This window comes from Anomaloglossus baeobatrachus, chromosome 4 (assembly GCF_048569485.1).
Source record: "Anomaloglossus baeobatrachus isolate aAnoBae1 chromosome 4, aAnoBae1.hap1, whole genome shotgun sequence".
Taxonomy (NCBI): domain Eukaryota; kingdom Metazoa; phylum Chordata; class Amphibia; order Anura; family Aromobatidae; genus Anomaloglossus; species Anomaloglossus baeobatrachus.
In genome coordinates, this window is record NC_134356.1 from 42,240,071 (window position 1) to 42,264,260 (window position 24,190).

General features: G+C 47.4%; 1 protein-coding gene across 1 annotated transcript; it reads left to right on the top strand.

Moving 5' to 3' along the window:
- The first annotated feature begins 565 nt into the window (after window positions 1-565).
- On the top strand, window positions 566-23,353 carry LOC142301169 (dihydrofolate reductase-like). The gene is made up of 7 exons (XM_075342199.1): window positions 566-671; window positions 12,627-12,741; window positions 13,732-13,781; window positions 15,974-16,079; window positions 17,651-17,777; window positions 20,746-20,861; window positions 22,719-23,353. Exons 1-7 carry the CDS (start codon window positions 590-592, stop codon window positions 22,810-22,812), a joined length of 690 nt encoding a protein of 229 aa, XP_075198314.1. The 5' UTR covers window positions 566-589; the 3' UTR covers window positions 22,813-23,353.
- Window positions 23,354-24,190: the final 837 nt, after the last annotated feature.

The window sequence follows — 24,190 nt, forward strand, 5'->3', positions numbered from 1 at the left end:
GGAAACCCCTGTGCTCAAAAATAATTATATCATTTTCCTAATTTTAATAGGTTCCAAATTCTGTTCTGATTACTTTCTTAATTGATCTTTACAGTGGTGAGAACTCCATTTTCTTGATACTTAGCTCCAAATCAGCTACATTGACATAATCTAATTCTGTCCACCTGCAGCCACCACTAGAGGGAGCCTAGGAGCTAACTGCATACTTGATATCCCTCTAATAGCTCCCTCTAGTGGCAACTACAGGTATTGAGCACGTTATGCTTTAATTCTATGTATTTGGAGCTCCGTATCACAAAATTGAAGCCATAAAATATGTTATAAAATCGATCAGAACAGAAGAGGGAATTTGCTGTAAATAAATGAGTGCTCTTAGATGCCATAGGGGAACGTTATAAATTTAATATGTGATTACTGTCATGTGGAACCCGTCAGACAGGTCGAGAGCGGAGAATTCGCTGAAATGTTGCAATTTAGGAATCAGCTGTTTTCTTTAAAGCTGTAACTTGATTTTCCTGCTTTCAAGCTTGAAATAAAAGGCTGTTTTGTGAATGGGGAGAGCGAGGCCCCACCTCCGGCCTTTATATCCATGCTCCATCCCTTGTCCTCTGCATCTGCTGCCATTCACTTCCCAATCCCGACCCTCGGCTTACACAGGACTGCACACACAGGTCTGTATCATTGTATGGGGGCTGCTGGCCGCAGGTGGGAATCCTCTAGGCACTTCTCCTTTTAATAAGGGATGTAGTGACAGCCTGAGAGTGTATCTGTGTAATGTGACATCTATGGGGAGAATGATGATGTCACCTCGCCGGATCAGCCAGGCCGGCATCTATGAGGATGCAGATGTAGCAGAGGGGAGTTTGTGGTGTAAGAGAAAGTGAATTTATCACATAATCACTTGGATTTTATCATAATAATAGTTATATAACACATTCAGCTCTGCTACATCTGCACGTTACAAGCTAATATTGCAATGTGCTATATCTAGTCTTACATGGAACTGCTGAACCTGTCATAGTATATGATACAAATCCTTATATGACTCATTCAGCTCTGCTACATCTGCACGTTACAAGCTAATATTGCAATGCGCTATCTGTGGTCTTACATAGGACTGCTGAACCTGCCATAGTATATGATACAAATCCTTATATGACTCATTCAGCTCTGCTACATCTAGACGTTACAGACTGACATTGCAATGCGCTATCTGTGGTCTTACATGGGACTGCAGCACCTGCCATATTGTATGATTCAAATCCTTATATGACTCATTCAGCTCTGCTACATATGCATGTTACAGGCTAATATTGCAATGTGCTATCTGTGGTCTTACATGGGACTGCAGGACCTGCCATATTATATGATACAAATCCTTATATAACTCATTCAGCTCTGCTACATCTGGCTGTTACAGGCTAATATTGCAATGTGCTATCTGTGATCTCACATGGGACTGCAGGACCAGCTATATTATAAGTTACAAATCCTTATATGACACATTCAGCTCTGCTACATCTGCACGTAACAGCCTGACATTGTAATGTGCTATTTGTGGTTTTACATGGGACTGCAGGACCTGCCATATTATATGATACAAATCCTTATATGACTCATTCAGCGCTGCTACATCTAGACGTTACAGGCTAATATTGGAATGTGCTATCTGTAGTCTTACATGGGACTGCAGGACCTGCCATATTATATTTACATGGATTATATGATGCAAATCCTTATATGACACATTCATCTCTCCTACATCTGGCCGTTACAGTATAATATTGCAATGTGCTATCTGTGGTCTTACATGGGACTGCAAGACCTGCCATATTATATGATACAAATCCTTATATGACACATTCAGCTCTGCTACATCTGGCCGTTACAGACTAATATTGCAATGTGCTATCTGTGGTCTTACATGGGACTGCAGGATGTAAGCATACCATACTATATTTACATAGATTATATTATTCAAGTCCTTATGAAAAATGCAGCTGTCCTACATATGGTTGTTACAGCCTGATATTGCAGTATGCTGTGTGTGGTCTTACATGGGACTGCAGGACGTAAGCCTACCATATTATATTTACATGGATTATATGATGCAAATATCAGGATTAGTCATATTAGTAACATGGAGATTTAACAGATAGTGATGAGCGAGTACTAAAAAGCTCGGGTGCTCGAAGCTCGGGCCGAGCCTCCCAAGATACTCGTGTACTCGGCCCGAGCAACGAGCCCAATGTTATCCTATGGGAGACCCGAGTATTTTTGTGAAATGACCCCCCGGCAGCATGGAGAAACCCTAAAAATGTCACAAAAGTCTCAGAAGAGTGCTCAAATGACATGGCAACAGCATGGGGAAGACCCCTTGAAGCATTTATCACTGAAAAGTCACAGCTGTGAACAATTTTGTCCGCGTTTTACGCCATTTTTACGGACTCACCAGAAAACCTTCCAAAATGACCCCAAAATGATTTCTCATGGCGGAAATGTTAAGGGCACATACCCAATAGTGAGATAGAGCTGGTGTATGTTACTTTTTGAGATTAATACATGAAAGATTTTACGTGAAAACATTGTGTGGCACTCCGATGTCCCTGAGAAGAGACGTACATGAAGGCCTCTTGAGTCTAATGTGCCCATGTGAAGCCCCACAGGTGTTGTGTCGGTGCATTACCTTCAGGGACTCCACTCGGCTGGATCTTGTTACAGGTAGGGAATCTTCTATTTGTCGTGACGCCACTCTCAGTATTGCGGTCAGTGGGGACCGCCACTGCAGGTTGAGGGACGCCTGGGGCTGATGGTGAGTGCAGTTAGTTGGAATAGCCTCCTGAGAGTGAGGCAAGCCCCAGGACCCTGTGTAGGTGCGTGGAACCACAAGGCGCAGAATAACTCCACACACGCAGAATGTCTTTCAGGGGTTTTACTCACTTCAGGTGGCAGGGTGAGTAACCCGGGCGTAGCTGGGATGAACCAGGCGGGAACCAGGTATCCTTCAGGCTGACTTCTGATGGTGACTACCAACTCGCCTTCCTTAGCCCTTGGTGGTTTGGGGTAACCCCGACTTTTAGTCCCTATGGGGGTCACCCAGGGAAGTTGCTGAAGCCTCTCTCCCCTTCGTTTGCCGTTTGCTTGTGGCCTGGGCCAGATCACTCCAGCTGCTTGCCTCCTGTGAACTGTGGGCCCTAACTGTGGCTACGTGGCTGCGGCTTTTAGGTGTTGTGGTGTGGGCTTTGAGGGCCCCACACCGGCAGGTTTAGCAGGGAAAGGTGGATCTATCCCCGCTCCGGGATCTGCCGCCCGTTTGGGCCTGGTTCTCCCTAGCAGTCTCCTTACTTCCCACTCTGTGCTCTCTCTCTAGCTGGAGATGGGTTTCGGGTAGCACTCCTAGGTGACCGTTCTCCCCCGTCGGTAGCCACTGCGCGGACGCTGTCAGACTACAGCAGCCCAGGGGAAGGGGTCAGCTCTCCTCGGAGCTCCCTGGACTCTGCTCTGAACCGGCTCACATCTGGGACCTTCACCGCTGCTCCTGTCTGAGCTCCACTTCCATGCTCCTCACTCCTCCACCCTCTGCTGCAGACTGTTTTCTCCTCCTTCTCTTTTCCCTTTGTGCCTGCCTACGCCACCTAGCAACCAGGCTCTCTTACCACACCCCTTGAGAGGAGATGGAGGCTTTTGGCCCCCTCCACTATTCCAGTGGAGGTGAAGGCTTTTCCCCCTCCTGGGATCCCCAGGGGTCCTCTCAAAGGTACATGTGTGAGACCTGATCACTATGCGCCTGTGTAGTCACACCTCGGTCAGCCATCTGGATTACCTGTATTGTACTGTCCCCAGCATGGGTGCAGTACTCAGTGGTGCCTGACCAGGTCAGGGGCGCCACACCCATTTTGAGGAAGTGAGTCTTTGTAGTATTTTCCTTTGCCAGGGCAGTCCAAAATTGTGAGGTTCACCAATGCCCCTGCATACAGACGTGCATGAGGGCCTGTAAACCTGAAGTGCCCATTGTAAGGAAGTGGGTCTATTGTAGTATAGCCCTTAGGCAGGGCAGCCAAAAATTGGGAGGCTCCACATTGTCCCTGGATAGAGACGTGCATGATGGCCTGTAAACCTGAAGTGCCCATTGTAAGGAAGTGGGTCTATTGTAGTATAGCCCTTAGGCAGGGCAGCCAAAAATTGGGAGGCTCCACATTGTCCCTGGATAGAGACGTGCATGAGGGCCTGTAAACCTGAAGTGCCCATTGGAAGGAAGTGGGTCTATTGTAGTAAAGCCCTTAGGCAGGGCAGCCAAAAATTGTGAGGCTCCACATTGTCCCTGGATAGAGACGTGCATGATGGCCTGTAAACCTGAAGTGCCCATTGTAAGGAAGTGGGTCTATTTTAGTATAGCCCTTTGCCAGGGCAGCCAAAAATTGGGAGGCTCCACGTTGTCCCTGGATAGAGACGTGCATGAGGGCCTCAAAACATTAAGTGTCCATTGTCAGGAAGTGGGTGTATTATAGTATAGCCCTTAGGCAGGGCAGCCAAAAAATGGGAGGCTCCACGTTGTCCCTGGATAGAGACGTGCATGAGGGCCTGTAAACCTGAAGTGCCCATTGGAAGGAAGTGGGTCTATTGTAGTATAGCCCTTAGGCAGGGCAGCCAAAAATTGGGAGGCTCCACGTTGTCCCTGGGTAGAGACGTGCATGAGGGCCTCAAAACATTAAGTGTCCATTGTCAGGAAGTGGGTGTATTATAGTATAGCCCTTAGGCAGGGCAGCCAAAAATTGGGAGGCTCCACGTTGTCCCTGGGTAGAGACGTGCATGAGGGCCTCAAAACATTGTTCCCATTGCAAAGGAGCGGGTCTCCTGTCGTTGTAATGTCCATTCTGCAAAGAATGGGCGAAAAAATTTACCACTGGGGGTATACCTGAAACAAAGGCCTAAGTATTGCAATTTGTAACGGTCATCATCATGGTGGCGCATGAGGAGAAGGAGGAGCAGTCCAGCGATTATCCAAAGTCCAGAAGTGTGTACCCATGGGTGAGTGGAGGTACATGGCAAACTTTAAATTCCGCTCTCATTTGCTGGTGGTGTGGTGAAGTCTGGCCCAATCCAACCCTTGTTCATCTTGATCAGAGTCAGCCTGTCAGCATTTTCAGTTGACATGCGGGTACGTTTATCTGTAATGATTCCACCTGCGGCACTAAAAACACGCTCTGACAAAACGCTAGCAGCAGGGCAGGCCAGGACTTCCAAGGCGTAGAGAGCCAATTCATGCCACGTGTCCAGCTTGGATACCCAATAATTGTAAGGCACAGAGGAATGTCGGAGTACAGTTGTTCGATCTGCAAGGTACTCCTTCAGCATCTGGGCAAACTTAGGATTTCTTGTGGCACTACCCCGCACCTCAGGGGCTGTGGTACGTGAGGGGCTGAGAAAACTGTCCCACATCTTAAAGACTGTTCCCCTACCTCTGGCGGATTGGACTTGTGCCTCTCTCGGCTGTACGCCTCGGTTGTCCACTGATTCATGACCTATGCCGCTAGCGTTTTGTGAGGGGAATGCTTTGCCTACTTCCGTGACTATGGCCTTCCGGAACTGCTGCATTTTGGTTGACCTCTCCTCCACGGGAATAAGAGACAAAAAGTTCTCCTTGTAGCGTGGGTCTAACAGTGTTACCAACCAGTAATGATTGTCGGCCAAGATGTTCTTAACGCGAGGGTCACGAGACAGGCAGCTTACCATAAAGTCAGCCATGTGCGCCAGACTCTTAACAGCCAGGACTTCAGTAGCCTGACCAACAAGATGACTGAACATGCTGTCCTCCTCCTCCTCCTCCTCCTCCTCATCTACCCTGTCCTCTGGCCAGCCACGCTGAACCGAGGATATGACTGGTGTGCATGTCATATCCTCAATTTGGCCGGAGAGTTGCTCCATGTCTTCATCCTCCTCCTCGTCATAGTCCTCCACTGCACGTTGTGATGAGACGAGGCTGGGCTGTGTGTTATCATCACCCACACCCACTACTGTTTCTTGCTGCAACTCATCGCGCTCCGCCTGCAATGCATCATGTTTGTTTTTCAGCAGAGACCGTTTTAGAAGGCAGAGTAGCGGTATGGTGACGCTAATAATGGCGTCATCACCACTCACCATCTTGGTGGAGTCCTCAAAGTTTTGGAGGATGGTACATAGGTCTGACATCCATCTCCACTCCTCAGGTGTTATGTGTGGAGTTTGACCCATTTCCCGACGGCTTAGGTGATGCAGGTACTCAACAACTGCCCTCTTCTGCTCACATATCCTGACCAACATGTGCAGAGTTGAATTCCAACGCGTGGGGACATCACACACCAGTCTGTGAGCCGGAAGATGCAAACTGCGCTGAAAGCCGGCAAGGCCGGCTGAAGCAGTAGGTGACTTTCGAAAATGTGCAGACAGGCGGCGAACTTTTACCAGCAGATCAGACAGCTCTGGGTATGACTTTAGAAACCGCTGAACCACGAGGTTGAGCACATGGGCCACGCATGGAACATGTGTCAGCTGGCCTCGCCTCAAAGCCGCCACCAGGTTCCGGCCATTGTCACACACGACCTTTCCTGGCTTTAGGTTCAGAGGTGTGAGCCAGTGATCTGCCTGCTGTTTCAGAGCTGTCCACAGCTCTTCTGCATTGTGGGGTTTGTCACCTATGCAGATTAGCTTCAGCACAGCCTGTTGCCGCTTCGCCGAGGCAGTGCTGCAGTGCTTCCAGCTTGGGACTGGTGTGGAGGGTAAAGTGGATGAGGATGCGCAGGAGGAGGAGGCTGAAGAGCATGACATTCCGGAGCTGTAGAGTGTGGGTGAAACACTGACTGAGGTAGGGCCTGCAAACCTTGGTGTGGGAAGGACGTGTTCCGTCCCTCGCTCAGACTGGGTCCCAGCTTCCACAATATTAACCCAGTGTGCCGTCAACGAGATGTAGCGGCCTTGCCCACAAGCACTTGTCCACGTGTCTGTGGTTAGGTGGACCTTGGGTGAAACAGCGTTGTTCAGGGCACGTGTGATGTTTTGTGACACGTGGTTATGCAACGCGGGGACGGCACACCGGGAGAAATAGTGGCGGCTGGGGACCGAATAACGTGGGACAGCTGCCGCCATCAGGTCACGGAATGCTTCTGTCTCCACCAGCCTAAAAGGCAACATTTCCAGCGCAAGCAGTCGCGAAATGTTAGCATTTAGAACTGTGGCATGTGGGGTGTTGACAGTGTATTTGCGCCTGCGTTCAAAGGTTTGCTGAATGGATAACTGAACGCTGCGCTGGGACAAGGACGTGCTTGATGATGGTGTTCTTTCTGCGTAGGCAACTGCAGGTGCAGGAGTGGAGGAGGCTTGTTCGCAGGCAGCATGGACAGGGGATTGGCTCGCATGCACAACCAGCGAAGACGTAGCAGTGACATCAGCAAGCACTGCTCCTCGACTCTGTTGTACTTCCCACAAAGTCGGGTGCTTGGCTGACATGTGCCTGATCATGCTGGTGGTGGTCAGGCTGCTAGTTTTGGTACCCCTGCTGATGCGGGCACGGCAGGTGTTGCAAATGGCCTTTTTTGAATCATCTGGATCCAACTTAAAAAACTGCCAGACTCGGGAAGACCTAACATTTGTACAGGCACCTTGTGTCGTCGTGTTGTTCCGGGGAACGGTTGCCTGACTTCTGCCTGGGGCCACCACCCTGCTTCTTACTGCCTGTTGTGATGCTACGCCTCCCTCCCCCTGTGCACTGCTGTCCTCGCTCTGCATATCCTCCTGCCAGGTTGGGTCAGTTACTGGATCATCCACCACGTCGTCTTCCTCTTCCGCACCCTGCTCCTCCTCCTGACTTCCTGACAATTGTGTCTCATCATCGTCCACCACTTGTTGAGACACGTTGCCAACTTCGTGAGAACGTGGCTGCTCAAATATTTGGCCATCTGTACAGACGATCTCCTCATGACCCACTTCAATATGAGCTGGCGAGAGGCCAGAATGTGTGAATGGAAACGTGAACAGCTCTTCCGAGTGTCCAAGTGTGGGATCATTAATGTCCGAGGAGGACGTGTACTCAGCCTGGTGGTAGGAAGGAGGATCAGGTTCAGAAATGTGCGGTGCAGTATCACGGCTACTGACACTTGACCGTGTGGAAGACAGAGTGTTTGTGGTGGTGCCAATCTGACTGGAAGCATTATCTGCTATCCAACTAACAACCTGTTGACACTGGTCTTGGTTCAAGAGCGGTGTACTGCTGCGGTCCCCAAGAATTTGGGACAGGACGTGCGAGCGACTAGATGTGGCCCTTTGTTGTGGCGAAATTAGAGCTTGCCCACGACCTCGGCCTCTGCCTGCACCACCATCACGTCCACTTCCTTGTTCCTTGCCAATGCCCTTGCGCATTTTGCAATGCTGTGCACTGCTGACGTGTATATTCACTACTTGTGCGTTATATCAAAGTTTGTGGAAATTGCACACAAGTGCACCTGTACGCTGCCACCAACAGGCATACACGTGCGGTTTTAAAAACCAAGCACGGACGCAATAAGAACCTAACAGGTTTTTTTGGGGAGCGACAATTACAGACAAGTCAGACACTATCTGGACTGTTTTACACTGTGTACACCAGCCCCAGATATGATGAAGGCTGGTATACGGTCACCACTACCCTGCCTGCCTGCCTGCCTGTATACTGGTACAATAGTCCTGACAAGGACTCTTCTGGTCACTAGCCTGTATTCCGACCTGGCTATACCCTGCCTGTATATAGCAACAATAGTCCTGAGAAGGACTCTGCTACTGTACTCCGACCTGGCTATACCCTGCCTGCCTGTATACAACTAGAATAGTCCTGAGAAGGACTTTTGGTCACACTGTTTGCAGCCCTGCAACTGAAAAAGCTATAAAGGGCCGCAAAGCTTTCCCTGAATCAGCGACACTCTCCCTGCACTGACAGTCTGGATAGCTGTGAGCAGAGCACAGCGCGCCGGCCGATATAAAGGCTCGGTCACGCTGTGCAGGCCGGCCAATCACTGCAATTCCACAACTAACAGGGCTGTGGCATTGCAGTGGTCTGCCAGCCAATCCCTGCATGAGGGCTGGCTCTCAAAAGAGCGCCAACATGCAGAAATGAAGACCACGAGTACAGCACGAGTATCGCGAGATTACTCGGTCCCCGCCGAGCAGCCCGAGTACAGTGATACTCGTGCGAGTACCGAGTAGTTACAAGCATGCTCGCTCATCACTATTAACAGATTGTGTAGATTATAGCTATTTGTATCATATAATCCATGTATATATAATATGGTGGGTTGACATCTTGCAGTCCTATGTAAAAGCACAGGATCACACTATAATTTAATGATGTGACATGTGAGTAACATACAGATGTAGGAGAACTGAATATGTGATGTTATATCTACATGGATTACATGGTACAAACAGTTATATCACACATTCAGCTCTGCTACATCTGATATTGCAATGTGCTGTTTCTGGTCTTACATGGGACTGCAAGACGTAACCTATCATCATATTTAGATGGATTTTGTGATACAAAAAGATATCTCACACATTAATTTCTTTTATATCTAGATATTACTAAAGTGTTTATTCCCGTTATTGCAATGTGCTGTTAGTGTGGTCTTACATAGGACTGCTATAAGTAAACCTAAGACCACAGATAGCAATTTGCAATATCAGGACGCAACAGGATGCATATTTAACAGAACTGAATGTGGAATATAACTATTTGTATCACATAATCCATGTAAATATAATATGATAGGTGGATGTCCTGCAGTCCTATGCAAGACCACACTATCAACAATATTAAGATATAAAATGCAGATGTAGCATGTGTGATAAAACTTCGTCTGATATAATCCATGGAGATATACTCTTACACAATCAGTTCTGCTATATCTGAATGCTAGTAAAATGTTTGATTTCGATACTGCAGTGTGCGGTCTATGGTCTTACATAGGACTGCATGAGGTAAAACTATCATATATTTACATGGATTGTATGATACAAATATATTATTTCACACATTTAGTTCTGGTTTATCTGCATATTACTTTCATGTCCTAGCCTGATACCAGAATGTCTTTTCTGTGGTCTTACATAGGACTGCAGGACATTAACCTACCATAATATATTTACATGGATTATATGATAGAAATAATTAAATCACACATTCAATTCTGCTACATCTTACACAAATTAATATAGATTATGATTATGTAGTTCTGCTACACCAGCATGTTATTAAAAATTATCATTCTGATATTGTAAGGTGCCATCAGTAGTTTTACATGGGACTGCTGGATGTAAATTTAAAATATTATATTTGCATGGATTATATGTTGCAAATCGTTTTATGGTAAAAAAAAACAAACAAATTAAAGTCTGTTACACCTGTGTGATACAGACATCTTCAGTCTGTTGTCTTACATAGGACTGCAGGACATAAACTTACCATATATATATTTACATGGATTATATGATGCAGAAAGCTAGATGATCATTACAAATCCAGTTCTGTATGTAATTCTATATCTACATGCTACTAAATCAGCTTATCCTGATATTGCCGTGTGTTATCTGTGGTTTTACATAGGACTGCAGGATTTAAACCTAACATATAATTACTTGGATGACACTAATAGTTATATGACATGGCAAACTCAACTTGGCTACCACTGTATGCTACTAAAACAACTCATCCAAATATTGTAAAGTGCTGTCTGTGGTCTTACATGGGACTGCTGGTTCACCTTGGACACATATGATACAGAAATATTATGGCTCTAAAGAGTTATATAACAAATTAAATTTTGTCACCTCTCTATGATACTATCATAAAGCATCCTGTGCTACTGCAATGTGTTATCTGTAGGCTTACATAGGACTGCAGGAGGATCTAAATTAAATTGGATGTAAAACGTATTGCAATCACAAGGTGGAGCCAGACAGCTAAACAATAAATTAACATTTTTATGTTACGGGAACATCTCACCACTATGTGTTATCCTTTGCCTTACATAGGACTGCAGGAGGTAAACCTACTTGGAGATCTATGATGCAAACTATAACATGGTTGAAAAAAGTAATATGACCAACTCAGTTCTGCTACATCTCGGTGATAAGTGGCATACAATAATCAGCTAATGCAATATTATAATATATATATATATATATGTGTGTGTGTGTGTGTGTGTGTGTGTGTGTGTGTGTGTGTGTGTGTGTGTGTGTGTGTGTGTGTGTGTGTGTGTGTTACGTGGGACTACAAAAGGGGAATTGACTACATTAAAAGGATTTTCTGGTATTTTGATACTGTTGTCCTTACAATAGGCCATCACTATCTTTTGACAGATGTGGTAGCTTACCCACTTCCTGCAGCCACCACTAGGGGGAGCTCACTTCCTGCAATCACCTCTAGGGGGATCTGACTTCCTGCAATCACCTCTAGGGGAAGCTCACTTCCTGCAGCCACCACTAGGGGGCTCACTTCCTGCAGCTACCTTTATGGGATCCTCACTTTATCCAGCCACTACTATTTGGGGCTTTCCCTAGTGATGGATGCAGGAAATTAGCTCCAGATAGTGGTGTCTGCAAAAAGTGAGCTCCACCTAGTGGTAGTTTAAAGAAGTGCCTTCACCCTGGTTGTGGCTGAAGGAAGTGACTTCCCCTAATGGTAGCTTCTTAGTGGTGGCTGTAGAAGGTAAGCTTAGCTCTTTCTGCAGACACCACTAAGGATAGCTCATTTATAGCCACTTCTAGGGTAAGCTCACTTAAAGCAGCCACTACTCAGAGGAACTCACGTCCTGTAGCCATCACTAAGGCGAACTCACATCTCGAAGCTACATCTAGGCATAGTTCACTTCCTGCAGCCATCACTAGGGATAGTCCACTTCCTGCAGCCACGACTAGGGGGAACTCACTTCCTGCAGCCACGACTAGGGGGAGCTCACTTCCTGCAGCCACAACTAGGAGGAGCTCACTTCCTGCAGCCACCACTAGGGGGAGCTCACTTCCTGCAGCCACCACTAGGGGGAGCTCACTTCCTGCAGCCACCACTAGGGGGAGCTCACTTCCTGCAGCCACCACTAGGGGGAGCTCACTTCCTGCAACTAGCACTAGGGGGAACTCACTTCCTGCAGCCACGACTAGGGGGAACTCACTTCCTGCAGCCACGACTAGGGGGAGCTCACTTCCTGCAGCTACGACTAGGGGGAGCTCACTTCCTGCAGCCACCACTAGGGGGAGCTCACTTCCTGCAACTAGCACTAGGGGGAACTCACTTCCTGCAGCCACCACTAGGGGGAGCTCACTTCCTGCAGCCACCACTAGGGTGAGGTCCCTTCCTGCAACTAGCACTAGGGGGAGCTCACTTCCTGCAACTAGCACTAGGGTGAGGTCACTTCCTGCAGCCACCACTAGGGGGAGCTCACTTCCTGCAGCTCACATGCTACATAGAGGTCAGCCTTTTGCTCTGTTTACTGGGCAGATGTCACAGCTATCCGTATTTTTAGATGACCGCCCATGGTGGCATCAGGAGTTCTAGTTGTGGCACAGATCATTATTACTGAATTTAACTTTTATTCTAACATTATATCAAATTTTTGTCTCTTCAGTTCAGGATATGTCTGAAGAAAATTCACAGATTGTCCCCAAACCGATCAAGCTGATCGCTGCTGCCTGCAACAACATGGGGATTGGATGGAAGGGACACTTACCGTGGGATCTACCGTAAGTAGCATGTTATATATTGACTAACGTAAGATCTATGCTCTAAGGCTGCTTTCACACATCCGGTTTGAGCAGTGCGGCTCAATCCGGCTGTGAAACCTATGCAACGGATGCGGTGAAAACACCGCATCCTTTGCATAAGTTTTTTACATGCGGCCCGTCCGTTTTTTTTCCGGTTGCGGCACGCTACTGAGCATGCGCAGTGGACAAAACCGCATGCGGCGGCCGGATGCGATTTTTGCCGCATCCGGCGTCCATAGGCATGCATTGAAAAATGCGTTGCATCGACTGGATGCGGCGCGATGCGGTTTTTTTTTGCCGGAGCAAAAAACGTGCTAGGGAACGTTCCATCCGGCCGCCGCATCGGCTAAATCTGCCGCATGTGGCAAAAACTGGATGGAACGCAAGCCCATGCGGCACAATGCGGCGCCAATGCAAGTCAATGCTGGAAAAAACGAAACCGGCGTCAAAAAAAAAAAAAACGGTTTCGTTTTTTCAGCAGAGCGCCCGATTGTGCCGCACTGCTACAATTGGATGTGTGAAAGCAGCCTAAGCATTAGTCACCAAACTGGCAATTCAACAGATCAAAAACTACAACTCCCAGCATGCCAATATAGTTTTCTAATTAGGTATTTAAGGAAATGCCAGTGCCAATTTGGGGTTTGGTGACACAGGGTTGGAGACAACTGCGCCGAGAATCGCAGAATGTCACCTTAAAAGGTGTTTTAATATTGGATCTATGGGGGTCCGTCTCTTGGAACCCCACTAATAATCTGATTAAAGGTGCCACGGAAATGGCACAGATCAGTACAATGTGTAGAGGCTGCAGAGGTACTGAAAGCGTTCTGCTTTGCAATAGTTTGCAGTACCAGCCATGGCCACTTTGCCACGTATGGCGCTGTTCCACCTCTGGTGGATCATTAGAAAAGTGGGGTTGCTGGAACTTGGATTATAGAACAGATCAGAATTATCTTTTCTTTTTTTTTGCAGGAAAGAATTCCAGTATCTGTTAGACACGATAACTACAGTAAAGCAGCCGGGTAAGATGTAGAATTGTACTGTACAGTGTATAGGGATGGGGTTACCAAAAGGAGGGGTCTTACCATAAATCACGGTGGAGGACCTCAGCTCTTGACGCAGAACAGGCAGCAGGGTGGGACCTCCCTAGTCTAATACATGGCACTAGTACAAAGTACATATACAAAACTTAAAGGGTTATCCAGCTCTCTACCGAGCACCCGAGCATGGTAGTGCTCGCTCATCACTAGTTACGAGTACTGAGCACCTGAGCATGGTAGTGCCCGCTCATCACTAGTTACGAGTACAGAGCACCCGAGCATGGTAGTGCCCGCTCATCACTAGTTACGAGTACTGAGCACCCGAGCATGGTAGTGCCCGCTCATCACTAGTTCCGAGTACTGAGCACCTGAGCATGGTAGTGCCCGCTCATCACTAGTTCCGAGTACTGAGCACCCGAGCATGGTAGTGCTCGCTGATCACTAGTTACGAGTACTGAGCACCCGAGCATGGTAGTGCCCGCTTATTACTAGTTATGAGTACTGAGCACCTGAGCATGATAGTGTCCACTCATCACTAGTTACGAAGTTACGAGTACCGAGCACCTGAGCATGGTAGTGCCCGCTCATCACTAGTTACGAGTACCGAGCACCTGAGCATGGTAGTGCCCGCTCATCACTAGTTACGAGTACCGAGCACCTGAGCCTGGTAGTGCCCGCTCATCACTAGTTACGAGTACCGAGCATGGTAGTGTGCCGCCCCTCGTGTCAACAGCCGGGCTGCTCGGATCCGCAATGGCTTGAGGGGTGTCCGGACCCAGGGGTCGTGCGGCCACTCAAATGAAAGAGGTATTTACAGGGGATTGTCTTTAGAGTTTGTGACGCCATCCGTGGTGTGTGGTAATGTGGAGTACCACCGCTGCAGTTGGGAGTACCCGGGGGTGATGGCGTGGGGCAGCCGGATATTAGGACCCTCTACGGGTAGGGGGAATGCCCCCGGACTCGGTGATGGTGTTGGGAGAGTGCCGTGGGGAGTGAAGGGGTCACTTGCGTACTCACTCAGTCCAAACAGCTGACACCAACAACTGGATAAACCAAAGTTCTGGACACCGCTGCCGCTGAGGGGAGCTAGTTTGGGTCCCGTACCCGATGGTGCTGCCTGGTGATCTGTGACCTTCCTCCTGGTACTGAGTTCACTTCTTTGTTGGGCTGGTAGTATAGAACTATTCGGGTCCCGCTCCCCACTATGGCTAACTGTGGGAGCTTGCTCTCAGGGTTCACGCTTGGGATTTCCTGGACCGTTTTAGTGGAAAGTCCTATCCCCCTTGTTGCGCTAGTACCCCGATTTTGGAGCGGGTGGAGAGCGGATCTTGAAGGCTCCGTTCTAGTCGGGTAAATTGTCAGGTTGTTTGAAGCTACTCCCTGATCTAGGGTCCACGTACCCCGTCGTGCCCTGGTCCCAGCCCGGTGATGGTACAAGGCCGCCGGCTGTCCTCCTCGACAGTTCCGTGCCCCTTGTCACGATCCCCTGCGACCGGGGGTCCAGCTCCTACTAGGCTCAGACCAACGTCTGCTACCTAGATGCTTCCAAGGAGCCCGGCTCCTCACCTCCTCTCTCCTTCACTACCAACACTACACTGCCTTACTCCTGACCTCCCCTTAACCAACCCCCCAAGTGGGCGACCCTATTCCACTCAGGCCGTCCACTGGTGTGTCTGGTGGGTGTGGTGCAGAGTGTACCTAGGATTTTATTAGCTGTTTTAGGCAACACCATATAGTTAGGGACCCGTAACCAAGGAGAAGGTGGATATTGTACGGAAGGGCAGATTGTACAATACCCTGTGACGACCTGATAGTCCAGGGTCGTCACAGTAGTGCCCACTCATTACTAGTTACGAGTACTGAGCACCCCCGAGCATTGTAGTGCTCGCTCATCACTAGTTACGAGTACTGAGCACCCCCGAGCATTGTAGTGCTCGCTCATCACTAGTTGCCAGTACCAAGATTGTTAATTTTATGCTTGTTCATGGCAAATCTGACTTTTAGGGGTGAAAACATTCAATGTTCAGTGCAAAAAGCAAGAAGTGCTAAATCCTTGGAGTTTCGGGAGGTTGCGGTGGGGCCTCCTGTTCTCCGAGGCCAGGTGGCCTTCTGGACGATCCAGGAGACAATTTACTCTTCTGATTTATTAATTTGTTAGTTTTTCTTTGTTGCAGGAAAAAAAAATCTTCTTGTTTGGGGACGACGTTCATTTGAGGCGTTCGATGAGAAGCTATTACCCCTGGCAAATACCGTCATCGCACTTCTTACCAGGCAGCTCAGGTATATGGCTGCCTTTCAACAGGCTCAGGCTGGAGAGTCGCATTCTCCGAGGGAATTTTCTACATGAAAATGAATTTTCCTAAATGTTTGATGCATAAATGGAGCAATTGCATGTAATGATTGTAACGCTCGCTGTCAGTGTAAGGACAGCGAGTGGGATTAGTGGACCAACTGGACCATAGGGGAAACCTGGGCTTACCATTTAGTGGAAGGGGCTTAACTGAGTGCCTACCGCGAGGCAGACGCCAGGGACTACTCCCAGGGCAGTGACCGGGACTGTAGCAGCTGACCCCCAGGGCAGGAGACAGATTGGGGTACACACACAAGAACAGGTGGGATGAACAGGGCAGAAAGGCAGGCAGGTGCGGACAGGTAAGGTGGAAACGGTATGGGCAAATAGATATGGAAGGCAGACTCAGGTACAGGTGACGGACACAGGAATAATGGGACCTGACAACTATCAAGACAGACAGGACACTAAAGGCCCCATTACACGGGACGATATATTGTGCGATCGCATGAGCGATCGCACCCGCCCCCATCGTTTGTGCGTCACAGGCAATTTCTTGCCCGTGTCGCGCAAAGTCGTTAACCCCTGTCACATGTACTTACCTCCCAAACAACCTCGCTGTGGGCGGCGAACATCCTCTTCCTGAAGGGGAAGGGACGTTCGGCATCACAGCGACGTCACACAGCAGCCGCCCAATAGAAGCGGAGGGGCGGAGATGAGCGGCCGGAACATCCCGCCCACCTCCTTCCTTCCGCATTGCCTGCGGCCGCAGGTAAGCTGCAGTTCGTCGTTCCCGAGGTGTCACACATAGCGATGTGTGCTGCCTCAGGAACGATGAACAACCTGCGCGCAGAAGGAGGAACGACATTATGAAAATGAGCGACGTGTCAACGAGCAACGATAAGGTGAGTATTTTTGCTCGTTAACAGTTGCTCGTAGCTGTCACACGCTATGATATGTCAAACGATGCTGGATGTGCATCACGGAATCCGTGACCCCGACGACATATCGCCCTGTATATCATAGCGTGTGACGCCGCCCTAACTGAGAATGTTGTGCAGGCACCTCCTCTAATGGGAGGGTGCCTTAAATACACAGTGCCTCTCAGCCATAGGCTGAGAGGCAGTTCCTGGAAACAGAGCGCCCTTTAAGAGGAGGGCCGGTGCTCATGCATGTGCCCTAAGCATATTCCCGGGAGACCTGAGCTTGTTGCACAGGCCCTGGGAGAGGAAGGAGGCAGCAGCACGTGGATGGCCTGGGGAGTGCGAAGGAGGACACGACCAGGCCAAGGCGGTGAGTAAGTTGGCATCCCCACAGGGATGCCGGTGCTACAATGATATAATGCACCCATATTATAATAATCCAGGACCGACAATCTAGATTTAGTCCGGGGGGGATGGGAGCTCTTTCAATCCAGAAAATGCTATTTATGCCCCAAATCCTTTTTTTTTATTATTATTTTCATGTCATCCTCTTATTTTTTTAATTGTGCAATTTACCTGCTTTTATGTGACTGATCGAGCAGACATTTTCTCTTTTTTTTGTACCGTTTTATGTCTAGCGATTTACCGAAATTCACACATTACATTTGCCGCGATGAAGAAGACGTTGTGCAGCTGGTGTCCAGTCCGCCTCTCTGTGATGAAGTGGAAACTATATGGGTGCTGGGAGGAGTGGAGTGTTATAAGGTAAGTGCCGTGGAAATGGTCACTAGTGGGAGCTGCTGTGCAATACAAGGACACTGATAGTGTATGGAGATAGAAAATGTAAAGTAAAACAGGTCAAAAGTTGGAAATCCAAAAATCACCTCCAAAGCTAAACGTACTCCTCACCACTGATCTGAGATTCTGTGGGGTCTTTACACCGGCCATGAAACATGCTCAGGTCACAGGTACTGGGTGTCATGTTGCCATCCCAAAACCTGGAAACTAATCTTCTTTTTAGAATGTGAAAATTTTTATTGATAATTTTTTTTTTAATCTAAGTCTAAAGGCCCCGTCACACACAGCGATATCGCTAGCGAGCGTACCCGCCCCCGTCGTTTGTGTGTCACGGGCAAATCGCTACCCGTGGCGCACAATATCGTTCGGAGCCATCACACGGACTTACCTGCCTAGTGACGTCGCTGTGGCCGGCGAACCGCCTCCTTTCCAAGGGGGCGGTTCGTGCGGCGTCACAGCGTCGTCACTAAGCGGCTGCCCAATAGAAGCGGAGGGGCGGAGATGAGCGAACGTAACATGCCGCCCACCTCCTTCTTCCTCATTGCCGGCGGCCGCAGGTAAGCTGTAGTTCGTCGTTCCCGCGGTGTCACACGTAGCGATTGTGTGCAGCCTCGGGAACGACGAACAACCTGCAACCTCAACAATCAACGAATTTTTTGAAAATGAACAACGTGTCAACGATGGACGATTTGGTGAGTATTTTCCATCGTTAATGGTCGCTCGTTGGTGTCACACGCGTTGATAACGATGCCGGATATGCGTCACGGAATACGATATATCGTTAGATACGTCGTTGCGTGTGACGGGGCCTTAAGAATTGGAAATGTGTTAAGACAAGCATTACTAACTTCTTCAATCCTCCGCTGCTTCAGTAGTTACTGCTATGGTGTCATGTCTCCCAATAATACAACCACCGCATCCCTCCACCAGTCAACCACTTAGATGCCTGGATCAGAATAGGCCATGACATCTAAACAGTTATGCCATCTCCATCATTAATGTGACCCCCCTGCATTCCTTTCCTTAAGTCAACTGCTTAGATGCCAGCGTCAGCATAGGCCATGGCATCTAAAGGGTTATGTCATGTCCATCATTAAGGTGACCACTGTATCCCTCCCTCAGTCAACCACTTAAATGCGAGGGTCAGCATAGACCACTACCTCTGAAGGGTCATGTCATGTTCATCATTAACATGACCACTACATTCCCTTCCCTCAGTCAATTACCAAGATAGGTCAGCAAATAATATCACCACCCAGATGATGCAGTATGTCCATCATTCACATGACCATTACATCCCTCCCTCAGTCAACCATTTAGATACCACATCAGCTGACGCGTTATGTCATGTCCACCATTACCCTGACCACTGCATTCCCTTCCCCAGGCAACCACTAAGATGGGTCAGCATATAACGCATCATCTGAGTGGTGATATCATTTATATCATTCACATAAGTATTGAATGCTCTCCCTCTATCAACCACTTAGATGCCAGGGTCAGCCCAGACCACGACATCTGAAGGGTTATGTTATGTAAAGATTTTTATTGATGTTACAGGGTTTTTTAGGATTTTTTTTAAGTTTAAGAACTGGCAATGTGTTACTAACCTATTAAAACCTCTGCTGTTTCAGTGGTTCCTGCCATGATGTCATGTCCACCATTAATATGACCATTGCATTCATCTCCCTTAGTCAAATCAACCACTTAGATGCCAGGGTCAACATAGGCCACAGCATCTGAAGTGTTATGTCATGTCCATCATTAAGGTGACCATTGCATTCCCTTTCTTCAGTCAACTACTTAGATGCCTGGGTCAACATAAGCCATGGCATCTAAAGGGTTATATCCTCTCCATCAATAATGTGGACTCTGCATTCCCTTCCTTCAGTCAACTTCTTAGATTCCAGGGTCAGCATAGGCTACGGCATCTGAAGGGTTATGTCATGTCCATCATTAACGTGACCACTGCATTCCCTTCTCTCAGTCAACCACTTAGATGCCAGGGTCAGCATAAGCCATGACATCAGAAGGGTCATATCATGTCCATCATTAACGGGACCACTGCATTCCCTTCCCCCAGTCAACCACTAAGATGGGTCAGCATATAACGCATCATCTGAGTGGTGATATCATTTCTATCATTCACATAACTACTGAATGCTCTCCCTCTATCAACCACTTAGATGCCAGGGTCATTGTAGGCCACGACATCTGAAGGGTTATGTCATATTCATTATTAACATGACCACTGCATTCCCTTCCCTCAGTCACTCAGTCAACCACTTACATTCTAGGGTCAGCATAGACCATGCCATCTGAGAGGTGATATCATGTCCATCATTCATGTGACTATTACATTCTTCTTCTTCAGTCAACCTTTCGTCAGTCAACTACTTAGATGCCTGGGTCAGCATAAGCCATGGCATCTAAAGGCTTATGTCCTCTCCATCAATAATGTGGACCCTGCATTCCCTTCCTTCAGTCAACCACTTAGATGCCAGGGTCAGCATAGGCCACGGCATCTGAAGGGTTATGTCATGTCCATCATTAACGTGACCACTGCATTCCCCTTCTTCAGTCAACTTCTTAGATGCCAGGCTCAGCATTGACACCTGCATCCCAGGTGGTAAAAAGTTGCGCCATATTTACAGCTTATGGCATATAAACTGCATAAACCATAAATGTCGAAAGGATCATGTAGGTTCCACCTCTGGGAATATTTTCTTGAATCTTCATCGAGAATGGGAATCCGGTAATGTATAGGCATATGCCGCTCTCTCCATTCATTATTATGTGAGTTCTATAATTTGTGGAACAAGCGACCTCCATCATTTTTGTATTATAATCATATTTTTATTTTAATGGCAGTATCTCACAGATCACTACCACACCATAATGTACAGTATATACGTATTATTGCCTCTCTTCGCAGAACATGATGAAACACTCTTGGTGTCGCCATATCTACTTCACACACATCATGGCAGATTTACCATGTGACACTTTCTTTCCAGAGTTTGACAAGAACATCTTCAAATTAAGAGAGAAGTAAGTAGAAGTGTTTTATACCATGTATGAAAATTAAAGGGGATGTCCTGTCCTGTGCTCATTGAGCACCACATGCTGTCAGGATTCTCCGGTGTAGACAGCGAGAGCGGGCGGTCACATGACCATAAGTATGTGAATTGCACACTACCCGCCACATTCTGATTAGACGTGCGCAGCCTCGATCAATCAGGAAGGCAGACACGGTAACAATCCATTTCTGCCTTCCCTTTGGCTCCTGCAGCTGCCTGATCTCCATTCTGCTGCTGACTCTGAAATGTTCTAAATCGTCTAAATCAGCATTGCAGAAAGGAATCGGCCCAATATATTAATTTGATAAGTGGTCCATTTAAAAAATCGTGCAGCCATCACTAGAGGGAGCTCACTACATAGTGGTTATACATTAATGTTAATCAATAGTGGTGTAACTAGAATTGGATGGGCCCCAGTGCAACATTTGGACCTGGGCCCCCACATCCCTGCTTGTTCGTGAGATGCATGTATATGCATGTATACATTTAGCGTTATAAATCCTATAAAGATATATGAGTCCCCTCCAATTATGTAGTAATGTCCCTCATCCTGTTCTAATGTACCCCATCTTGGGCTCTTTCCTGATAAATATGTCCCCCCATCCTGGGCTAATTCCTGGTATATATGGTCCCCATCCTGGTATATATTCTCACATCCTGTAATGTCCTTAATCCTAGTAAATATGTCCCCCTTCTGGTCTATACTAATCCCCCTCCTCGGCCTCCCCTGGTGTATACTGTCCCCCCTCCTGGTATGTATGTTCCTCTCCTAGGCCCCTCCTGGTATATACTGTCCTCTTCCTGATATATACTGTCCTCTTGCTGGTATATATGTTTCTCTCCTAGGCCCCGCCTGATATATACTGCCCTCCTCCTGGAATATATGTTCTTCTCCTGGGCCCCTCCTGGTATATACTGTCCTCTTCCTGATATATACTGTCCTCTTGCTGGTATATATGTTCCTCTCCTGGGCCCTCCTGATATATACTGTCCTCCTCCTGGTATATATGTTCCTCTCCTAGGCCCCTCCTGGTATATACTGTCCTCTTCCTGATATATACTGTCCTCTTGCTGGTATATATGTTTCTCTCCTGGGCCCCGCCTGATGTATACTGCCCTCCTCCTGGAATATATGTTCCTCTCCTGGGCCCCAACTAGCACATACTGTCCTCTTCCTGGTATATACTGTCCTCTTGTTGGTATATATGATTTTCTCCTGGGCCCCGGCTGATATATACTTCCCTCCTATTGGTATATATGTTTCTCTCCTGGGCCCCTCCTGGTATATACTGTCCTTTTCTTGGTATATACTGTCCCCTTGCTGGTATAGGTGTTCCTCTCCTGGGCCCCTCCTAGTATATACTGTCCTCTTCTTGGTATATACTGTCCTCTTGCTGGTATATGTGTTCCTCTCCTGGGCTCCACTTGATATATACAGTCCTCCTCCTGATATATATATATATATTCCTCTCCTGGGCTCCTCCAGTATAAACTGTCCCCATCCTGCTCTATACTGTACTCACTACCTCCCCGGCTCCCACACCGCTCCTCTATACCTGGCATGCAGTGGCCGGAAGCTTTCATCGGCGTTCATGCTATGGCAATGCATGACGTCATTGTCAGTCACGGGGAACGCTGATGAAAGCTGTCGGCTTCTGTTTACGAGTCTCTGCACTGTGATACATTTCAGATGGATGTATGGCCTTGGACTTACATCAAGCTGAAGCAGCGGTTGGGGCCGGCGGGCCCCCTGCAACCCTGGGCCCGGTCACGGTCCCTGCGACTCCGATCGATCCGCTCCTGTTAATACCGTTGCTCTGTCTTTTAGATATCCGGGTGTTCCGTCTGGAATTCATGAAGAAAAAGGAGTTCAATACATATTTCGAGTGTATGAAAGAGATCAAACCCCGAACAGTGAATGATATCTACATCACTCGCTAAGAAAATGTCTCAGACATCCCAGAATTTCCCAGCATAATCTTTTTGCCGTCGAGTTTATTTTTTGCAATGTTACTAAAAAACGTTGTTCTTTTTTGATATTCGGACAACCCAAGATGGAGTTTCCTATGTGAGCCCAGCAGTGGGGAAGGGCTTCTGCTGCAAAGAAGTGCCTTACAGCCAGAGAGAGGGAAAGTCATGATATTTTAATCAGCGTGTATTTCTTGGCTGATTTAATATACTTTCACTGAGGTTAATTCTTAATTAACCCCCTTAAACCTAAAGAGTTGGTTAATTCTATCACTTGCATTAATAAACCAATATGGACTTTTTCAATCTGTAAAGAACAAGGCCTTAGTGGAGATACTGGGAGAGATTTTATCATTACAATTACCCCTCTTTTCCGTTCCAACCAAAATGCTTTGTATACCTGCGCAGAATTTATATTATGGTTCATTTTTATTTCTCTAAATGCAAAGTTATGCAACTTTCTAAATAGTTTTCAATAAAATGTTTCTACCGTTTGCCGCTGCTAAGTGTTTGTAAGTCCTTTATCTGGATGAGATCACCTGGTTCTGATATCTCTCTCTGCTCCCAACTCCCATTTCTCAGTGTTAGAGATACACTGACAAGCATAAGGGTAACAATGTTTTGACCTTTTGACTTTCAGGCTCCACATCTCAACATACACTACAGCTTTGAGTGTGAGACCACCATCATTTTATAGACAATCATCTTGGCTATCTCACACATAAATTTGACTTGCAGCTGGGATTTTAGTCCACTCTTCTTCCAGTCTCTTCCGCAGTTCTTTGACTGTTGTGGGTTTCTTGGCCATAACTTTGTCACCAAGGATTTTCCAGAGGTTTTCTATTGGGTTTAGATCAGGGCTTTAGCCATTTCATTGTTTCAATGTTGTCTGTTTCAAGAAACTGCTTTACCCGTTTTGCTGTGTGACAGGAGCATTGTCCTGCATGGAAATTGCTGCTGATTGAGTGATGGACACAAGTAAGGAACCACGTGTTGTGAAGAAGGTTCTGATACACACTTGCATTCACTCTGCCATGTAGCTGTATGAGAGGTCCAACTCCTGCTGCAGAAAACATTCCCCAAACCATGACACTTCCTCCACCACCTTCCACTGATTTCTTAACACACTTTGGGTTCAGTCTTTCCCCAGTTTGTCAACAAACATAATGTTTCCCATCAGACCCAAATATATTAAACTTGCTTTCATCACTAAAATGAACTATGGACACTTCTCCTCTGTCCACACAACATGTTCCTCATCAAAGATGAGTCTAGTCTTTTGTCCTAATGAGAGCTTTCAGTCCAAATGCTCTTAAATGTCGTGACACAGTA